Below are 17,868 nucleotides of genomic sequence, written 5' to 3'. Positions count from 1 at the left end.
CCAGAGCTATTGTGTGAGAATTCTGCGTTTTAGCGACACGGCAAATTAATAATAATAAAAAAAAGAATTAAAGTTCATTTTAAAATTTAAAAAATGAATTAAAAAAACCCTTTCATTTAAATTAGAAAAACTGCACTGGGTGCTCTTTATTAAGATATTTGCTTTAAAGCGGCATTACATTATTATTATTAAATATCGTAACCCTCCAATAATAAGGGAAGGCCCGGTTGCCAGGGCAACACTCCCACGTTTGACGCGGCCTTCTTTTCGCCCCGCCTCCCTCCCCCTTCAGCCCGACGCCGATCACGTGACAGCTAGGCTCCCACCCATTGGCTGGATGTTCCCGGCGGGCCTTTCGACGTCGTGGGCGTGTTCCCCGGATGAGCGCGCCGTGTTTGAATGTTGGGAGTTGGCGACGCGGCTGAAGGCGGGAGGGGAGACGGAGCGAGGGCCGAGCGGTCGATCGGCGGCCCCCTGACGGGGTGAGGCGGGGGGGGGAAGCGGCGCGAGGGGGGGGGAGATGTTCATGGCCCCCTTTTAATGGGGGAGGGGCGGACCGTTCCACGGGGGGGGGCGGGAGGCGGAGAGCTCTGCTGCCCCCTCCCGCGTTGCATTGTGGGGCTTTTGCCCGGGCTTTAAGCGCTGATGCTGGCGGGGGGGGGGCATTTAAGCGTTATGGAAATTATAATAAATATATAATATAATATTAATAAAGGACCAGGAGATGGTTGCACAGTGGGAACTTCTGGGCTGTTGCAAGCGCTTGACGTCTTGTTTGCTTGTTTATTTGGGGGAGGGACTTCTGCCCTGCCTCCTGGGGAACCTGCTTGTAATCTTATAGAGATAAGGAACATAGATATGCGGATAGACAAGATATATTTGCTATACGTATAAAATCTATATTTTGCACATATAGTACAGATTATTATATATTATATTTTATATGTGTAGTACAGATACAGGTTGACCTTTAATGGCAAAAAAAGAAACCCTCAAATACGTACAGGTAAACACAGCTCAAGCAAATATGTACAAAAATATCAATGCATGTTTTTAACAGGAAGCGACTATTAAATCTTAACAATGCCACTGGGTGGTGTGCTCCCTGTGAAATAATGCTGTTGTCCTCTGATTTCTTTCAGGAGGGCAGTCTTAGAGGATGTCAAAGGAAGAGGCCAAGGCGATCCCTGTGAGGGTGGCTCTCAGGTGCCGCCCTCTTGTTCCCAAGGAAATTGACGAGGGCTGCCAGATGTGCTTGTCTTTTGTCCCAGGAGAGCCGCAGGTGAAGACGATGGGGCGTTTGGAGTGTTTTGACGTACAATAACTGAAAGCAGTCTTGATGTTATAGGAGGCTTGTGCTGCTGTTGAGAGGACCAATGCTGTGTCCTCAGTAGGCACCTGGAGCCAGCAGTGTAGGCTTGTGGACGAATGGGACCAAGTTTCCCAAAGGCACTGGAGGTCCGCAAGACCCTAATGGTCAGTCCAGCCTGGTGTGCTGCAGAAACCCAGTTAAGTGCTCTCACAGTGGCAGGTACAGCAATGGAATTTCCATGAGGAGACCTGAACCTCACTGGAGGGGAGCCTGGAGAGTGCAGGGGCTATTGGGAGCAATTTCTGCAGAGGCCTGTCACAGAATCAAGGAGGCAGAGAGGGGTGAGAAAGTGGAATGAGCAGACCCAAGTGTGTGTGTGAAGTGGGAGATAGAGGAGGATATAGATCAGGCAAAACCTCATCCGTTGAGTATATTTCTGAATTTTTTTCATCTGCTTCATGGCTTTGTCATTCTCCTGTCCAGCAGCTGAGGCAAGGCCTGTGACCATCACTCTGTCCTCTTCATACAGGTCATTTTGGGCAACGACAAACCTTTTACCTATGACTATGTTTTTGATCCATTTACCGAACAAGAGGAAGTGTTCAACACTAGCATTGCTCCCCTTGTAAAAGGCATTTTTAAAGGTGAGCGAGAAGTGGCGGCCGGTGTGTTTGTGTGTCTTCATGAGGACTAGTGTCATGAAGGCAAGATGTCACCTTAATATGCTTGTGCCCAAAAGGCCCTTTTCCATCCTGCAGTACTGTAATCATTTCCCCCATCGTTGGACCTTTGTGTTAATGATATGCTCATCTGTTGTGCAGAGCTAAAAATAACACGATGGTGAGGCTGTTTGTATGGGAAGGCTCTTCATCACTGACTGGGGATGTTTCTGATGTTTTTCCTCTGCTGCACTGCTTTTTCTTCTCCTGCACTTCATTTTTCTTTTCTGTGCATGTTTTCCTATGCTCTGTTTCTTCTCTTCCCCCCCATCCCTCCCAATATTGGATGGGATGGATTATTGTGGTAGCCTTCAACCTCCTTTCAGTGTTTGGTTTTTGCACTTCACAATTTTTTGAGGTGCTGAGTTTTTTGGTTTGTGCACATTTTTTCCAAAACGTCACCCTTGAGGTGCTGTGTTCTTTGGCTGTGTCCTCGCTCACCTAAAGAAAGGTCTTTAGTTTTCTCGTGCAAATGACCCTTCTTGGTTTCTCCTGGCCTTAATTCCACAGGATACAATTCTACCGTTCTGGCTTACGGGCAGACGGGGTCCGGGAAGACCTATTCCATGGGAGGGGCCTACACAGCTGACCAAGGGAGTGATCCCACGGTTGGAGTGATCCCGCGGGTGATTAAGCTGCTCTTTCAAGAAATGGAAGAGAGGACAGGGTGGCAGTTCTCCCTGAAAGTCTCCTATTTAGAGGTAGGAGCCTTTTCTTTTCTTTTTTTTTCCATTCAACATTCACATTGTTTAAGGTCTTTTGCTATTCTGAATCAAGCCATTGCTTACTGAGTACTAGAATCTTGGTTGAGTAGCCTCTTTAAAAGGTTTAGCGCTTCCCCCTTCTCCCCGGCATGATTCTCTACTTGAAAAGGGCTTGCATGTTTTCTGCTTGAGTTGATGGCCATGAACATCCAAACTCATTTAACTTTTATAGTTTCCCTTCCTTCCTGCAGATAGTAAACATTATTTGCAGATAGATGGAGATGGGGAGGGGTGTAGCAACAGAACACAGTGAAGGTGAATATTATAAAAAAAATTGCGGCTGGGTACATTTTATATTCCCCATAGAGTTTTCTTCTCCCTTCCCAAAGCTGTATTTCCAGAGGATCCTGGGCAGGATAATCCTGATCCACATGGATTTTGACCTGCCCTGAGCTTAGTCTTGCAATGTCCTCTCCACATTGCTCTCTTTTGGATTTTGAGATCTCATCTCCTCTTCTACCACAGTTCCGCAGGGCCTGCAAAATGAAGCTCTTCCGCCAGGCATTTAGATGAGACCCAACAGAAGCAGTAAGACCCACTGGGCCCCCAGAGCCCTTGGAGAAAACTAAGGCAACTCTGGACTGACCAACCAGTGGGATTCAGTTAACTGTTAATGTTTTAATTAAGAACAATCTTTATCCCCAAATATTACCGTTACTACCGTTGTTGTCCTGCTATTATTACTGAGCCATGCTTTTACCTGTATTATGATTTCCAAGTTTTCTGTAAACCACCCCTAGCCGCGAGGGGAGGGTGGTATATAAATAAATGTAATAAATAAATACATAAAAATCCTTCAGATCTACAACGAAGACATCCTGGACCTCTTAGCCCCATCCAGAGAACGCTCTTCTCAAATCAGCATCCGCGAGGATCCCAAGGAAGGCATAAAGGTGGGTTTCTGTGCTAGTGCTTGTTATTTACAGTGAAATTAGCAACATTTCACAGAATTAACAGATCAAACTTGATGCTCCAGGCCGACCTCTGAAGCTGAGAGTTTAATGGGGGGAGGGGAGGGAGGGATCTGAAGTTTTTGCAGAGGAGCATCAGCAGCCGGTTTCCCCCTTTCATCTCTTGGCACAGATTGTGGGGCTGACAGAGCATGTGGTGACTTGTGCCCAAGGGACGGTCAACTGCTTGGAGCAGGGCAACAATTCCCGCACAGTAGCCGCCACGGCGATGAACACACAGTCCTCCCGATCGCACGCGATCTTCACCATTTCTGTGGAGCAGAGAAGCAAGAAGGACAGGTGAGCAAGGGCCTTGGTCCTCTGTCCTTTGGCAAGAATTTCGGGCGGGAACTATTTAAGACGGTGCTTTGGGATGAAGGATTATGGGAGGGGGTGGAGCACTAAAGGGCCTGTTAGAGAACATCTTGGGTCACTCCTAAGGTAGAAGGGCAACTGGGAAAGAACTTGGAAACTTGGTTACTGGCTGGTGGCAAGTCTGTTCTTGGCTTCTCGAATATGAACCATCAAATTAATGTGGACCCAGGAGCCTAGCTGTGTCCTAATCCTCTTCCCAGTGTTGCTCACAGTCTCTCCCTAGACACAATCAACCTCTGAATCCTAGTGCTGGGAAGCAACATTGGGGAAGGTTGCTGTCTCTGTATGCCCTGTGGCTGGCCCTCCAGAGAAACTGGTTGGCCCCTGTGTGAGATGGGGTGCTGGACCAGGTGGACCACTGATCTGATCCAGCAGGGCTCTTCTTAGGTTCTCATGAAGGACTTATGCTGTGTTATTGGCCCCCTAAAGGAGCCGGTTGGGCACTACGTGAGACAGGATGCTAGACTAGGTGGACCACTGGTCTGATCCAGCAGGGCTCTCCTGGTGTTCTTGTGTCTGAACCTCTTCTCCATCTGGCTTAGGAACGTCAGCTTCCATTCCAAACTACATCTGGTGGACCTGGCTGGTTCAGAAAGACAAAAGAAGACCAAAGCAGAAGGGGATCGGCTAAGGGAAGGTAAGCAGAATGAATTTCAGAGGACCACGTGGACCTCACTCCTTAACAGCTGCTTTGATGGGTTAAGTCATCTCTCTTGTGTGTTCCACTTCCTCGGTTCTTTAAAGAGGAATAATCTTGCGCTGGAATCTCAGTAGGCCAAGCAAACAGCATCAAATTTAAAATCCATGATCCTGCTATGCCTGGCCCTGCTGTCAGCACACTTGGAAGTTATCAGCCGTGCTTCTTTGAAAGGGGCATTTCTTGACACGCACACACACACACCCATTGGTGGATGCCCAGAAGTCTCGCTTGAGAGGTCACCATCTTGATCTTCTTTCCAGGCATCAACATTAACAAAGGCCTCCTCTGCCTGGGAAACGTCATCAGCGCACTCGGAGATGAGTCAAAGCGAGGCAACCATGTCCCTTATCGGGACTCAAAGCTCACGCGCCTCTTGCAAGGTAGGGCTGGGGGGAGGGTCATCAGGTGCCTCTGCAGCCCTCTCCCTGCGGCAGTGAAACTTTGTGATCCCACGCTACCGATCCCGTTTCCTGCTCCTCTAGATTCCTTGGGCGGCAACAGCCACACGCTTATGATCGCCTGCGTGAGCCCCGCGGACTCCAACATGGAAGAGACCCTGAACACCCTTCGCTACGCAGACCGAGCACGGAAGATAAAGAACAAGCCCATCGTGAATGTCGACCCCAGGCAGCAGAGATCACCCAGTTGAGACTGCAGGTACCGAGCGGAGAAAAGAGAGGCCACGAGGGAAAGGTTGGGGGGCTGCGGGAGATGCTCCAGGTGCCCATGTTTGATCCGAGCCCCTTCCCTCAAAGTCTCAGGTGCACCAGTTATTCATTTATTGTACGGCACATGCTTCGTGCAGCCAGGGGATCCAACGATTGTCGAACAGCCAAGCAAGGGACGCTGGGAGGTTGTTTGCTGTGTCTTGACCCCTGGTGTCCCTGGGGAGGAGCTGCCACCCAAATCCTTGGAGGTCTCCCATCCAAACACTAGCCAGAGTTGACGTCTGAGATCTGCCGTGGTTTGGCTTCCCCGGGCTGTCCAGGTGGTGGTGGTGGTGTACCTGCGGCAAGCTAGGATGTGAATGGTAACCGCCCGCTCCTTTGCAGGTTCAGCAGCTCCAGGTCTTGCTACTGCAGGCTCACGGTGGGACGCTTCCAGTGTCCATCGGGTAAGGTTTCCAAGAGGGTCTGTGGTAGCTTCCAAACAAATTGGAATTGTTGTCAAGTGGAGCTCAGCCAAGTTGTGGTATGAGAAACTAGAATGACAGAATTACCTGAAAACGGAAGGGGCTAAGCTCTTACTCCCGCCAGAGCCCATTCTTCTTATAGGATTTCTTAGCAAGGGAATCAGGGCTTTGGGAGCCTTGCCTGTTCTGAGATTTCTGACAAGGCTGCCTATTTTTTTCTCCGCTGCTGGAGGCCAGGGAGGAATCTCCGTAACTGCAGGCCTCTGGTCTCTTCTGATTTCCTCTTGCAAACGTTTTTTGTCCAACTCCAGTGGAGAACCATCGGAAAACTTGCAGTCCCTGCTGGAGAGGAACCAGGCCCTGTCGGAGGAGAACGAGAAACTGAGCCGGGGCTTGAGTGAGGCAGCCGGTCAGGTGGCCCAGATGCTTGAGAGAATCATTATGGTGAGGCCCTTCGAAAGCTCTCCGCGCCGGAGCCCAAGCCTGCTCTTGGCAGATCAGCTGCATGGCTGACTTTTCTCTCTGCTGCCAGGTAGCAGAGAGAAAAGGCCTTCCAACAAACAGCTTAAACCTTGATCAATATTTGGCTCATTGCACTGAAAGTTGACCCGCTCTTCCGGGACACAATCCCTCAACACGCCCTAGGCACTGCAGCCCAGGTCGGTGCTTCATTCAGCTAATGGCGCTGCTTAAACAGTACATGGGTTCATCGCCTGCTTTCTCTTTCTGTAGACGGAGCAGCAGAATGAGAAGATGAACGCTAGACTGGAGGCGCTTCAACAGCATGAAGCGTAAGCCCCCCCTTCCCCCCTTTCAGCATGCTCAGTGGTTTAGAGCTTCATATCCCTGTCACTGTTTTGGGTGTGGAGCAAGCGACACAAAGCAGGTTAGGTCTGGGACCGGGGAGGTGGGGCCCCGCTTGGCTCTGAACACCTTCAGAGCAAAAGTGCGACCAAGACAGACAGACAGACTTTGCCCCATGAGTGATTAGAACAGCCTTTCTGACCTGAAACATTCCTCAGCCTTTGAGAAAGGTGCAGAATATGGTTGGGAAGCAGTTCTGAGGACACGCCCACCTAGGAAAAGGAAGCTCCCCAGTGAAACACAGAAAACATGCTGGGTGGCTCAGGAGACGGGCAGGGTAAGGACTCGCGGGTTAAGATCTCTGGCTTCAGCCCGATGCAGGCTGGCCAGGACATTCTTGCGTCCGGCTTTCAGATTGAAACTGGATCTGCAGAAGCTGCTTGAGACTCTGGAGGATGACGAGTTGAAGCGGCACATGGAGCTGGTTTGCAGCCTGCAGCAAGCAATTACCCAATTGCAGGTGAGAGCAGGAGGATGGGGAGGGCATATTTCTGCCGCCGCATTCGAATCCGAGGCCGCCTCCTGGCCCTTTAGCCCCCAGGGAGATTTCAGCCTCAAAGTGGTTGCTGGGGGGAGACCCAAGGGCGTTCCAAGCAGCAGCATCAGGTTTTGTGGGGAGGGCAAAATCTTTTGAATTAAGCGGAAGTATGCGGGGGCTGCAGCGGCCGTGGTGCGGCACCAGCTTGAAGCGTGTGTTTTGTCCGCAGAATGAAACTCCTCCCTGCGATGCCGAAATGGACACGTCTGAGCAGGAATCTGGGACTGTGAGTAAGCTCCGGCGCTCGCTATCCTCCTCCGGGCCGCGGTCGGCCTCCTTCGGGCTCACTCTTGGCCCTCTTCTCTTCCAGCCCGCAGAAGCCAGTCTGGGCGACCAGAGCTCCTCAGAGGAGTACGCCACTCGGCACGCCCTGCACCAGGCTCAGATGTCCAAAGAGCTGCTGGAGCTGAACAAAGCCCTGGCTCTGAAGGAAGCCCTGGCTAGGAAGATGACTCAGAACGACAGCCAGCTGCAGCCCATTCAGTGCCAATACCAGGTAGAGGACGCTGCTTTATGGGGGAAGGGGGAGATGGGTTTCCTTCCGTTTAATGGAAACAAGGACAGGTGGGAGGTAGGAAACTGGAGAGGAATCCTCGCAGGGGAATTAACCCCTCCCCAAGGCTTTTTTCACCTGCCTAAAGGAAGTGAAACCGGCTGATGGGTTTCTGCCAGCCTCCGGTGGAGAGAAATCCAGACTTTGTCTTCTGCCCCCCCCCCCCCACTGCATTCTAGTAATGTTGGGGCGGGACTGTTATTGCCTGCAGCTTTTTAGCCCCTTATTAAAAAAACTCTGTGCGCACATGTGTGTTTAAATCAAGACGAACATAAAAGACCTGGAAGGGGAAGTCTCCAAGCTGCAGAAGGAGAAAGAAGACCTGGTCCTCGCGCTCCAGATGACGAAGAAGGATGTCAGCCAAGCCAAGTAAGAGCCCCAGCCTCTCCCGGGCGGGGAGACCGGAAAGTGTCGCCCACAAGGGCGGAGGCCACCGCAGGAGGGGGCTGTTGAGGCTGTGACGGCAGGCACTCCGGTCCTTTCAGAGTCAGCGAGCGTCGCAGGAAGCGTCTTCAGGAACTCGAAGGGGAGATGGCGGACCTGAAGAAGAGGCTGAAGGAGCAGGCCAAGCTGCTGAAGATGAAGGAGACGAGTGAGCAGACGGTCTCCAAACTGAACCAAGAGATCCGGGTAAAGGGGGCCGGAGGCCCAGTTAAAGCTAAGCTTCAATTGCTGTTTCTTTCATGCATTCATTAGCTGCCTTTCTTCCCTCTGGAGCTCGAGTTTTGGTGTAAAAACACTTAATACAAGCATCTAAAAGCCGCAGTTTGGAACTCCTTGTGCAAGAGCAGTGGGGCAGAAGGAGCGCCCAACCTATGGGTGTTTGAGCAGAATTACCCAACCTTTTCTCTTTTTTGTGGGGGGCGTTCGACGTTCCAGGCGATGAAGAACCAGCGCGTGCAGCTCATACGGCAGATGAAAGAAGATGCGGAGAAATTTCGGCAGTGGAAGCTGCAGAAAGACAAGGAAGTGATCCAGCTGAAAGAGCGGGTCAGTTGGGGGTCTGCTGCGGAACATGGCCATCCTGGAGATGCTGCAGGGGTTGTTTTCCAAGTTTGGCTTGCTTCTTGCAAAAACACGGGTCTTGGCCTAGGGATTGGTCCTCGTCCGCCATTTCCCGTAAGGTGTTACACCAGATGTGCTTTGGGCTCTTTTCGGTAAGCTTCCTTCGCTCCTGTAGTAGAGTTTTCAGTGTTACTCACTGTGGCCCCAGCAGGAAGGAGATAACAACAGAACGGAGTTTGCGTCTGGTGGCTGCCTTTAAGATCGGGCAAGGTGGATTCTGGGTAGAAGTTGAATTCGGGGCCTCAGCTTTGGCCGTTCCGCCTTGAGAAGTTGTGCTGGGCGCTTCGCCCTTGACTGATTGTAAGCTCCAGGTAGCCTTGCTCTTAGCTTTGCTAACACACTCGGCCCCCCCTCCCCCCAACAATCAGGTGTGCATCCAAGAGGGATAAGGAAGAAAGCTGAAGTCGGCAGGAAAAGGGGGGAGGCCCAGCATGAGATGGAAGGATTCAGCCAGGGGACCCACGGACCCCAGGCTGCAAACCCTGAGTAGAACTGTCAGGAACAGGAATCCATAGGTCGTTGGACGCCACTTAACGGCACTTGCATGCGCATATAAGTAAATAGGCTTGTGTTAGCAGGGTGATGCAGATCTGTGACTAGCCGAAATCTTTACCCTGTTCGCCTAGAAGCAGAGTTGAAGGCAGGGTTTTGACATGTCCGCTTCTGCTCCCATCTCCTTTTCAGGACCGGAAGAGGCAGTATGAACTGGTCAAGCTGGAGCAAGACTTCCAGAAGCAAGCCAGCGTCCTCCGGCGAAAAGCTGAGGAGGTAAGGGGGGGTCACAGATTTTTCTGTCCGTCCCTCCCCTGTTTTTATGCGGCAATTAGATCGACTGGATTTTTTGAAACTTTGACACTCAGGCAAGAAAGTGATTCTGCAATCTCCAAGTAAAACGTATCGTGCTTGAAGTCCTCCTTCCTTCTTGATAGCGCCGAGGGCCAAAATAGCAGGCTTGGAATGAGCAGGTTTTTAAACTGGGAATGCTTTATTCAACACTTCTCCCACAATAGGAGCACGTGTGCCTGTTCTAGAAGAAGAAGAAAGAGTTGGGTTTTTTACCCCGCTTCTCACTACCCGAAGGAGTCTCAAAGGGGCTTACAATCGCCTTCCCTTCCTCGTCCCACAACAGACATCCTGTGAGGTAGGTGAGGCTGAGAGCTCTGACAGAACTGCTGTAAGAACAGCTCTAACAGGCCTGGGACTAGCCCAAGGTCGCTCAGCTGGCTGCTCGTGGAGGAGGAGTGGGGAATCAAACCCGGCTTACCAGATTAGAGGCTGACACGACACCAAGCAGGCTTTGCATCGGAGCAAAATCCTCCTAGATAAGCATTATTTCCTTGGGTTGTCTGTGGCTTCCTAAGGTTTCAAGCAGAGTGCAAGTCTTAAGCGCATGTGCCAGAGATGGAACTTTGGCCCTCAGAAATTCCATCACAGCTACCTCCCTGTTCCCAGGAGTCCCAATCTGATGTGGCAGTTCAAGTCATCTGTCCTGCGTACTCTGGATGGAGCTAATTCAGATTCTGCTGGTTCAAATAAAGCATTATCCCTTGTGGAAAGGTCAGGCGGGGGTTTGTCTGAAAAAGCCATTCCAAGCTGTAAAGTGTCCTTCCAAAGATTGAAGCCTTGCGGGGGATTACAAGTTCTTGATCACGTTGGCTATAATGTATTTTTATTTTTAAAACGTCGTTCCTGGTATGGCTGCGGGTGAGCGGAGGTGATGTGCATCCCTTGCTGAGCAGCGTGCAAAATATTCTCTCTCTCTCTGTGTCCCCCGTAGGCGGCTGCTGCCAACAAGCGCTTGAAAGACGCTCTTCAGAAACAGCGGGAAGTAGCCGATAAGCGGAAAGAGAACGTGAACCGGGGAGCCGAGGGCATCGCTAACCGGGTGAAGGTGGGGCGACTTCCACTTGAGCTGAAAATATCCACAGTGGTGGAGCCGGCCTATCCTGGGAGGGAGCCATGTGGGGAGGAGATGGGGGCAGAGCTGCTGTCTGGGCTCTCAAGAGGTGTTTGTGGTGGAAAAGAGCGTGGTAGGGCTGGGCTGCCTTTCAGGAGAGCAGGGGTCCCCAATATGGTGCCCATGGGCACCATGGGGCTCAGCAGGGCCCTAGATCAGGTTTGCTCTGCCAGGTTTTTTAAAGTGGCTTCAGCAGCTTCTTCCAGTGCAGCACCAGGATCCTCACTGTGTTAATGTGTCTTTGCAAGACTGTCCTTTTCCAAAGTATGCCCCTTTTAAAAGGCATCTTTTAAAAGGCCCCAAATGTTTGAGGAGTTGCTTAGAGTGATGCATAACCTCACTTCCTAACATTTTGGGCTTTGCTCCGCCTCTGGCGGCAGCCATTCTGCCGTTGGCTCCACCTCCCGCGGCAGCTGTTTTGTAGTTGCACCTACCGCCCTGCTGTCGAATTGCCATAGAACTTCAGCCTTACTCCCCCCCCCCCTCCGCCCTTCTTGTCCAGAGCTGGCTTGTGAACGAAGTCGAGGTCCTTGTGCGTACTGAAGAGGCTCGGCACCACCTCAACGACCTTCTGGAGGACAGGAAGACCCTGGCGCAGGAGATTGCACAGCTGAAAGGCCAACGGGACGCAGGAGAGCTTCTTCCCTCGAAATACAGGGTGAGCTGGGCTGGGCCAGAGAAAAAGGGCCCTGAGCACACAGACGGGGAAGGGGGGGGGTCCTGCATTTTGACCCATGGAGGACCTGCTGCTTGGTTTGTCAAAAGAGGGGAGCTCTGCTGGGAACGGTCCTCCCAGCCCCCGTTTGGCTGCCAAGGATCCAAATTCTCGCTTTCTTCCAGAGGCGCACGTTCTCTCACAGATCGATGGAAATGAACCACTCCATCTCCAAGCAGATCGAGAGCCTTGAAACGGAGATGGAGCTCAGGTATGTGCTTGAAGGGGGGGGGGGAAGAAGTGAGGTTTGGCCTCTTGGGAGGAGGAGGAGGAGGAGGAGGGGCTCCTGGGAATTGTAGTCCATGGACATCTGGAGGGCCGCAGTTTGACTACCCCTGTTCCAGAAGCTCAGCTGGATTAGGCTTGCTGGGGCTATCCAGGTAGGGCCCCCTTTGTGTGACAAGGCCAGATTTCTGCTGAAAGGTGCTGAATGCTTCTACCCTGAGGAGCTCCCGGCCTTGAGCCTTGCCCCGTCCCTGACCTAACTGCAGACCCACACAGCTGCCCACTGAAGCCATCCCCAGAGAGGGGGTGCCTCTTTTAACCTGGGCACGGTGCAGCTTCTCCAAGCGAGCCGGGGACCAACTGCCTCCTAGCGATCGCCCCTTGACCGTCTGGGGTCTCTTCCTCCAAAGGAGTGCCCAGATTGCGGATCTGCAGCAGAAGCTGCTGGAGGCAGACAGCAGAGACCACCGGAAGCAGCGCTGGGAGAGCATTTCCACCATTCCAGAAGCCAAGTCGGCCATCAAGTACCTGCTTGGTGAGGTGAGCAGGGTGTGTGTGTGTGTGTGTTTGCCTATCATCTCACACACCTAGAGAAACGGCGCCTTGAAAGAAGGGGGGCTTCCTGCTGGCTGCTGTGGGAGATGCCTCCTGCGCTAGTTTCCCAAAGGCACATCTGGCATCTGACTCCCAACAGCTGGTCTCCTCCAAAGTGGAGGATGGGAAGCTGGAGAGCCGCCTCCAGCAGAGCAAAGCCGCCTGCTCCGACCTCCACAAGATGCTTCTCGAGGAGCGGAAAGCGGTGGCCGAAATGGGGGCGGAGCACGAGAGCCACGTGGTGCAGATGGAGCAGCAGCACCAGGAGAAGGTACGGCTCGCCCTTCGGGGGGAATCAAACACGCACCCCTTGAGCCGCTTCTGTGCCGGCTGAACTCGGCCAGGGTCCGCGAGGGAGCTTGAATCCCCTTATCCTGCCTCCCTGCCTCCCCGTTTCGAATCTTGGAACACGAAGCTGCTTTGAATACTGAACACAAACCAAGCCGATCTGTTGGCCAAACTCAACAGAAGCTCCCGGAGAGCAGTCGGATCCCTGTTCTCGACTGGCTTGAAGTGGCGCTGTCTGCCCCAGGCCCTCCCTGATTTCCCAGGTCCTCTGTTGCAATCTGCAGGACGTTTCCACACTGTGGGTTCTCCCCCCCCCCCCCCCCCCGGTCTTTACAGGTCCTCTATTTGCTGAGCCAGATCCAGCACAAAGAAGACACGGAGAGCAAGCTGGAGACCTCCGTTTCAGAGAGGGAGCAGCAGCTGCTCGAACGCCTCGCCTTCCAGGTAAAGAGAGGCGGGGAGGCCCGGCTACCTCCTGGGGCAAGAGCTCCCTCCGTCCAAGAGGGCTCAGGTTCACGGCCGCCGGGGGAAGGCCAGACTGCTGGGAAGCTACCGGGGCCGCAGTTGCTGTCCCTGTTGGATTTCCTGTTGACCCAGAGTTGTTCAGGCTGTCAGCAAGGTTAGATGGTGGGTGTGCCCTCTGCCTGGTCAGTTTTGGAGGGCTGCCATGTCGGTCCCCAGTGGAAGAGCTGGATGGTGTCCGTGAGCACTTTGGGACCGACAGAAGAGACCCATTCCCTTCCTCAGAGAGCAACAGAGGCCGCCCAAATCTCCTGCTTGCATCTGACAAAAACTCATCCTCCCCGAATCTTATTGGCCTCTAAAAGCTGCTGGATTCGAACCTAGCTCTTCTTGGAGAGGTCACATTCCCTCAGTCTAGGCTCAGTGCCCTCTAGACTTCTTGTGGGCTAAGAAAGGGGGGGTGGATATATAACAAAACTACCAGAAGCTGGTAGCCCCCGCAGAAAAGCTCAAGGGGCCTGCCCTCGGAGAGTACTGGAGATTTGGGCTTCAGGTGCCAGCGTCTCCTCCCTAGGAGTTTGTGGGGTTGTGAAGTCCCCTTCTAGTCACACCCCAGCAAGGGGTTTTCGAGGCAGGTGAGTAAGCGGAGGTGGCCGGCCATTGCCTCCCTCTGCAGAGTCTGCCCCGCTCAGCTTCCAAAATCTGAGACCCACCCGCACTCCGCTGCCTCCCACTGAAAGCATTCAGGCATCAGGGATCGCCCGGGATTTCTCTGACTGGAGGTAAATCCGATTCCCTCTTCCTCCCCTCCTTCGTGAACAGGACGAGGAGCTGGCAAAGATGCGGGAGGTCTTTGAGAAGAACCAGGAGCTGTGCGAAGAGCTGGAAGGCGTCAGACAGGTAGGCGGCCGGAGAGGGGAGGGGCGGCTGCCCGCAGGAGGGGGTCGGGGAGCGCCTTGGCTGCTGCTCTCCGGCTCACTGTCTGCCTCTCCCTCTTTCCCCTCCGCAACAGAAACTTCGGATTCTCGAAGCGGTGAGCAGCCAGAAGATCCGCAGTGTGGAGCCAACTGTGGGAGACGCCCCCGAGTCTCCTTTCGATTACATCCCGCCCAAGGTAGGGGGAACTATGAGTCGGAGCGGCCTGTGGCTCGATGGCAGAGCCTCTGCCTCATACGCAGAAGGGCCCGGGTTCCATCCCCGGCAGCCTCTACAGTCAGAGAGATCAGGCGGTCAGGGATGGGAAGACCCTGCCTGAGACCCTGAGCAGGCAACACGGACGTCTCTGACTCTTGGAAGCTCAGCCCCTGAAAACCTTGCTGGTCTCCAAGGTGCTCCTGGACTCGAACTAGCCGAGAACATCAGAAGGGCCCTGCTGGGTCAGACCAGTGAAGGTCCATCTAGTCCAGCATCCTCCCTCGCCCAGTGGCCAGCCAGTTCTGCTGGACCTGCCTTTCTCGACTGTTTAACCATTGAGAACCCCCTGAAACGTTATTCAGGCTTTGAGAAACCCCCAAAGGGACATGATTGTGCAGAATACGGTTGGGAAGTAAAGCTGTATGCATGCCCCCCCCCAGGGGCCCTCCCCTCCCCAGCCCCTCTAGGCCCATCATGGGCCATTTTGGGAGGGGAGGCACACATGGTCATGATTATCCCACCCATTTGGGAAACCCTTCCAGGGCTGTCACGAAACTCTGGAGGCGACCACAAGGCCTAGAGGCTGAGGCCTTCCCTAGAGGCTGCCCCCTGGCTCTGGGCTTCAGAGGAGTGGTGCTTCTGAATGTGGAGGTTTTCCTCAGCCTCCCAGGCCAGTAGTCGCTGAGAGATTCATCCTCCAAGAATCTACCAAATCAAGTTGTTGCTTCCTGTGGCCATCACTCCATCCTCTGGCAGCACATTCCGCGTTTGAATCCCTCTCTGTGGAAAGCAGCGTTTCCTTTTGTCTGCCCTGAATCTGCTTCCTTGAATTCTAGTTTTTTTGGGAGAGGGGGAAATTTTCCCTGTCGGCTATCCCGACCCCAGGCATAACTTTTTAAAGCTCTCCGGTGTCTCCCCCACCCCCCAGTTGTCTTTTTTCTCAACCGAAAAGCCTCAGACTCTTCAGCTTCTCTTCCGAGGGGAGGGGCTCCAACCCCATCCTCTGGGTCTTTCTCCTCCGCACATTTTCCAGCCCCGCAAGGTGTTTTTTGAGATACGGAGGCCAGAACTGGCCACAGGATTCCCAATGAAGCGGTGCCCTGGATCTCTACGGGGACGCCCCAATCCTGGCCATTGGTTTCCCCGTCCCTCCCCTCGTCATCCCTGGCCGCCCTCCAGACCCCCCTCCTTGCCTTCTGTCCCTCAGCCCAAGCCGCGCAGGCAGACCACGGCCAGGCCCCTCTCGGAGCCGGCGTCGGAAGAGGAGTCGGAGGAGTCGGCTGGAGAAGCGGAGGATGCCGAGTGGGTGCCGCCAAAGATGGCCCGAGGGATCAAGAAGAGCTTTCTGGGGGTACGGCGGGGCAGGGGGGAAGGGTCCGGGGGCTCTCAAGCGGCTCCTCTGCAAGGAGCGCTGCGGAAGGGTTCGGCCCGAGAGCCAAGCTCCTCTGGCCGGCCGGTTCAAGGCGGGGTGTTCCTCCGTGGGTGGGGCCCAGCTCCGTCGTCTTCGGGTGCCCGCGCAAGTGTGCCTCCTCACCGGGCTTCTCTCCCGTAGTGCCACTGCAAAGGCCGCTGCGGCAACCGCCTGTGCGGCTGCCGGAAACAGAAGGCGGAGTGCTCGGAGGACTGCCGCTGCGACTCCGGGAAGTGCCGCAACCGGGCCTGGGTGAGTGGCGCCCGGGGGGGGGGCCCTTGGTTGCTTGGGGCCGCCTGGAAGCCCCCGCCCCTCCCCCATTTCCACGGTGCAGGGCCAGCCTAAGCCGAGCCCCTGAGAGTCGTCCGTCGGCTCTCCCGCTTCTCCCAACCGCATTCCAGCAAGGGGCACCTTTGTGCGTGTCGTGGTGGGTGTCCGTTGGCATGATGGGGGCTGAGTCGGCCCTGTGGGTGGGAAGCGGCAGAACAAGGTTCAAGTCCAGCAGCACCTTTAAGAGCAGCAGAGTTTTATTCAAGGTGTCGGCTCACAGATTCAGTGGGACGATTCCGTCAGCCAACCAAAGGGAGAGGAAGGTTCAGCAGCGCTCTGGCCCTCCTCCTGCCTGTCATCTCTCCACAGGAGAGTGTGTGTGTGTGTGTGTATGCGTGCGTGTCCTGGGGCATGGCAAGCAGTGTGTGCAGTTGGTTGGCATTGCGGGGCTGTCAACCAGAAAGGCAACCCATGCCACGAATCCTCTGGGATTGGGTACAAGCCTCACTCCCTTCTGTCCTGCCTTCCCTTAGGAGGGGATGCTCACGGAGGAATCTTTCGGGGACTCCAAGGAGGCCACCTTCAGCCTGGAAGACCCCACCCTGGTGTCTGGAGGAGACACTTTCTTCGACCCACCAGCTGTCACACCCACCAAAAAGGTCTGTCGGCACTCTTTGGTTCACTTGACTTGCATCTTGCCTTTCTTTCCACTGGGGACCCAAAGCAGCTGACACCCTTCTCCTGTGTCTTATCCTCTCCACGATCCTGCGAGGTAGGTGAGACTGGCCCAAGGCCACCCAGGAAGATTCTGTGGCAGAGTGAGGTGTTGGTACAGTTTGAACAGGCAGAGAAAGAGAGAGAAGAGCACCAGTCTGCTTAAAGAACAAAATAGTTTTTATGCATGATGAAGATAAACAACTCGGTCCAGAAAGAGAGGGGGAGAACTGTCTTAGTTATTTAGCGATGCTCATTCTGTTCAACTGCTGTTCTGGAGGCAAGCAGAGAGGAAGTGTGCTCCAAAAACAGGAAATAATTTGAAAATGCTCAGGAAGTTTGTATCTGCAGGACACCCGTTGTATTCTGCTCACTTAAGCGCACTTTAGATCTTGCAAATCCCAATATTCCAACATGGGGATTTCAGCCTGGGCTGCCCGGAACAAGCCTTAACCCCACGCTGGCCCCTTTCTGTTTCCCTGGAATTCTGGCTGGGTAGAGGAATACAGTAATAGCTCGATAAGCCATTTGTCGTCTCCTCAAGCTTTTTTTGTGTTGACCCGGCCGGTAAGGCGTCCTAGTGGGCTAGGCTGCTGGGCTGAACAGGTGATCTCTGCCACCTGTCAAAGAAGGGGCTCGCTGTGACCTTCATTCCCCCCCCCCCTCCCCAAGGTCTTGAAGCCGGTCAACCACATGGAGGCCCCGGCCCAGGAGCAGAGCTGCGACTCCACCTCCTTCTTCGCCCTGGGGGGCCTCGACACGGAGAACCAGCTGCCAGTGGTGAAGAAGAGGCGGAAGCGGGTCCTGAGCAGCGCCAGCAGCTTCTTTGCCGGCTGCACCCCGATCAAGGAGGACTTTGTGGAGGGCTAGCCAGCGGGGCAGTATCTGCGGCCAAGGGACCCTCCCGGACCCGACTTAGAAATCCGGCGACAAGCACGGCTTAGCTGAACTCTTTAATGTCTTTTTAAAAAGAATAGAGTGTATAGATGAATTTGAATAAAGGAAGTTTAATTACACGAACGTGTGTTCCTCATGCTCTTTAATGGCTGCCTGTGAGCTTCCAGGCCACAAACCATCTCTCTGGCCTCCCTTTAAGGAAATAAATAAGCAAAAATGGACAATTGTC

The 17,868-nt window shown here is 53.7% G+C and overlaps 1 protein-coding gene across 1 annotated transcript; it reads left to right on the top strand.

Annotated features, from left to right (window-relative positions):
* The first annotated feature begins 358 nt into the window (after positions 1–358).
* LOC143825536 (chromosome-associated kinesin KIF4-like) lies at positions 359–17,758 on the top strand. The gene is given in 32 exon segments (XM_077313578.1): positions 359–482; positions 1,143–1,282; positions 1,842–1,956; positions 2,542–2,732; positions 3,596–3,688; positions 3,879–4,045; positions 4,663–4,757; positions 5,081–5,200; positions 5,303–5,443; positions 5,446–5,477; positions 5,873–5,934; positions 6,264–6,396; positions 6,685–6,743; positions 7,171–7,276; positions 7,524–7,580; positions 7,665–7,850; positions 8,173–8,276; positions 8,393–8,537; positions 8,787–8,897; positions 9,657–9,740; positions 10,750–10,863; positions 11,432–11,587; positions 11,770–11,855; positions 12,280–12,409; positions 12,564–12,734; positions 13,088–13,195; positions 14,036–14,113; positions 14,226–14,327; positions 15,555–15,698; positions 15,900–16,010; positions 16,562–16,687; positions 17,415–17,758. Coding segments are annotated over 31 exon segments (3,648 nt in total). The 5' UTR covers positions 359–482; positions 1,143–1,159; the 3' UTR covers positions 17,613–17,758.
* The last annotated feature ends 110 nt before the right edge of the window (positions 17,759–17,868 follow it).

This window comes from Paroedura picta, chromosome 16 (assembly GCF_049243985.1).
Source record: "Paroedura picta isolate Pp20150507F chromosome 16, Ppicta_v3.0, whole genome shotgun sequence".
Taxonomy (NCBI): domain Eukaryota; kingdom Metazoa; phylum Chordata; class Lepidosauria; order Squamata; family Gekkonidae; genus Paroedura; species Paroedura picta.
This window is presented reverse-complemented; position numbering and strand designations above follow the sequence as displayed.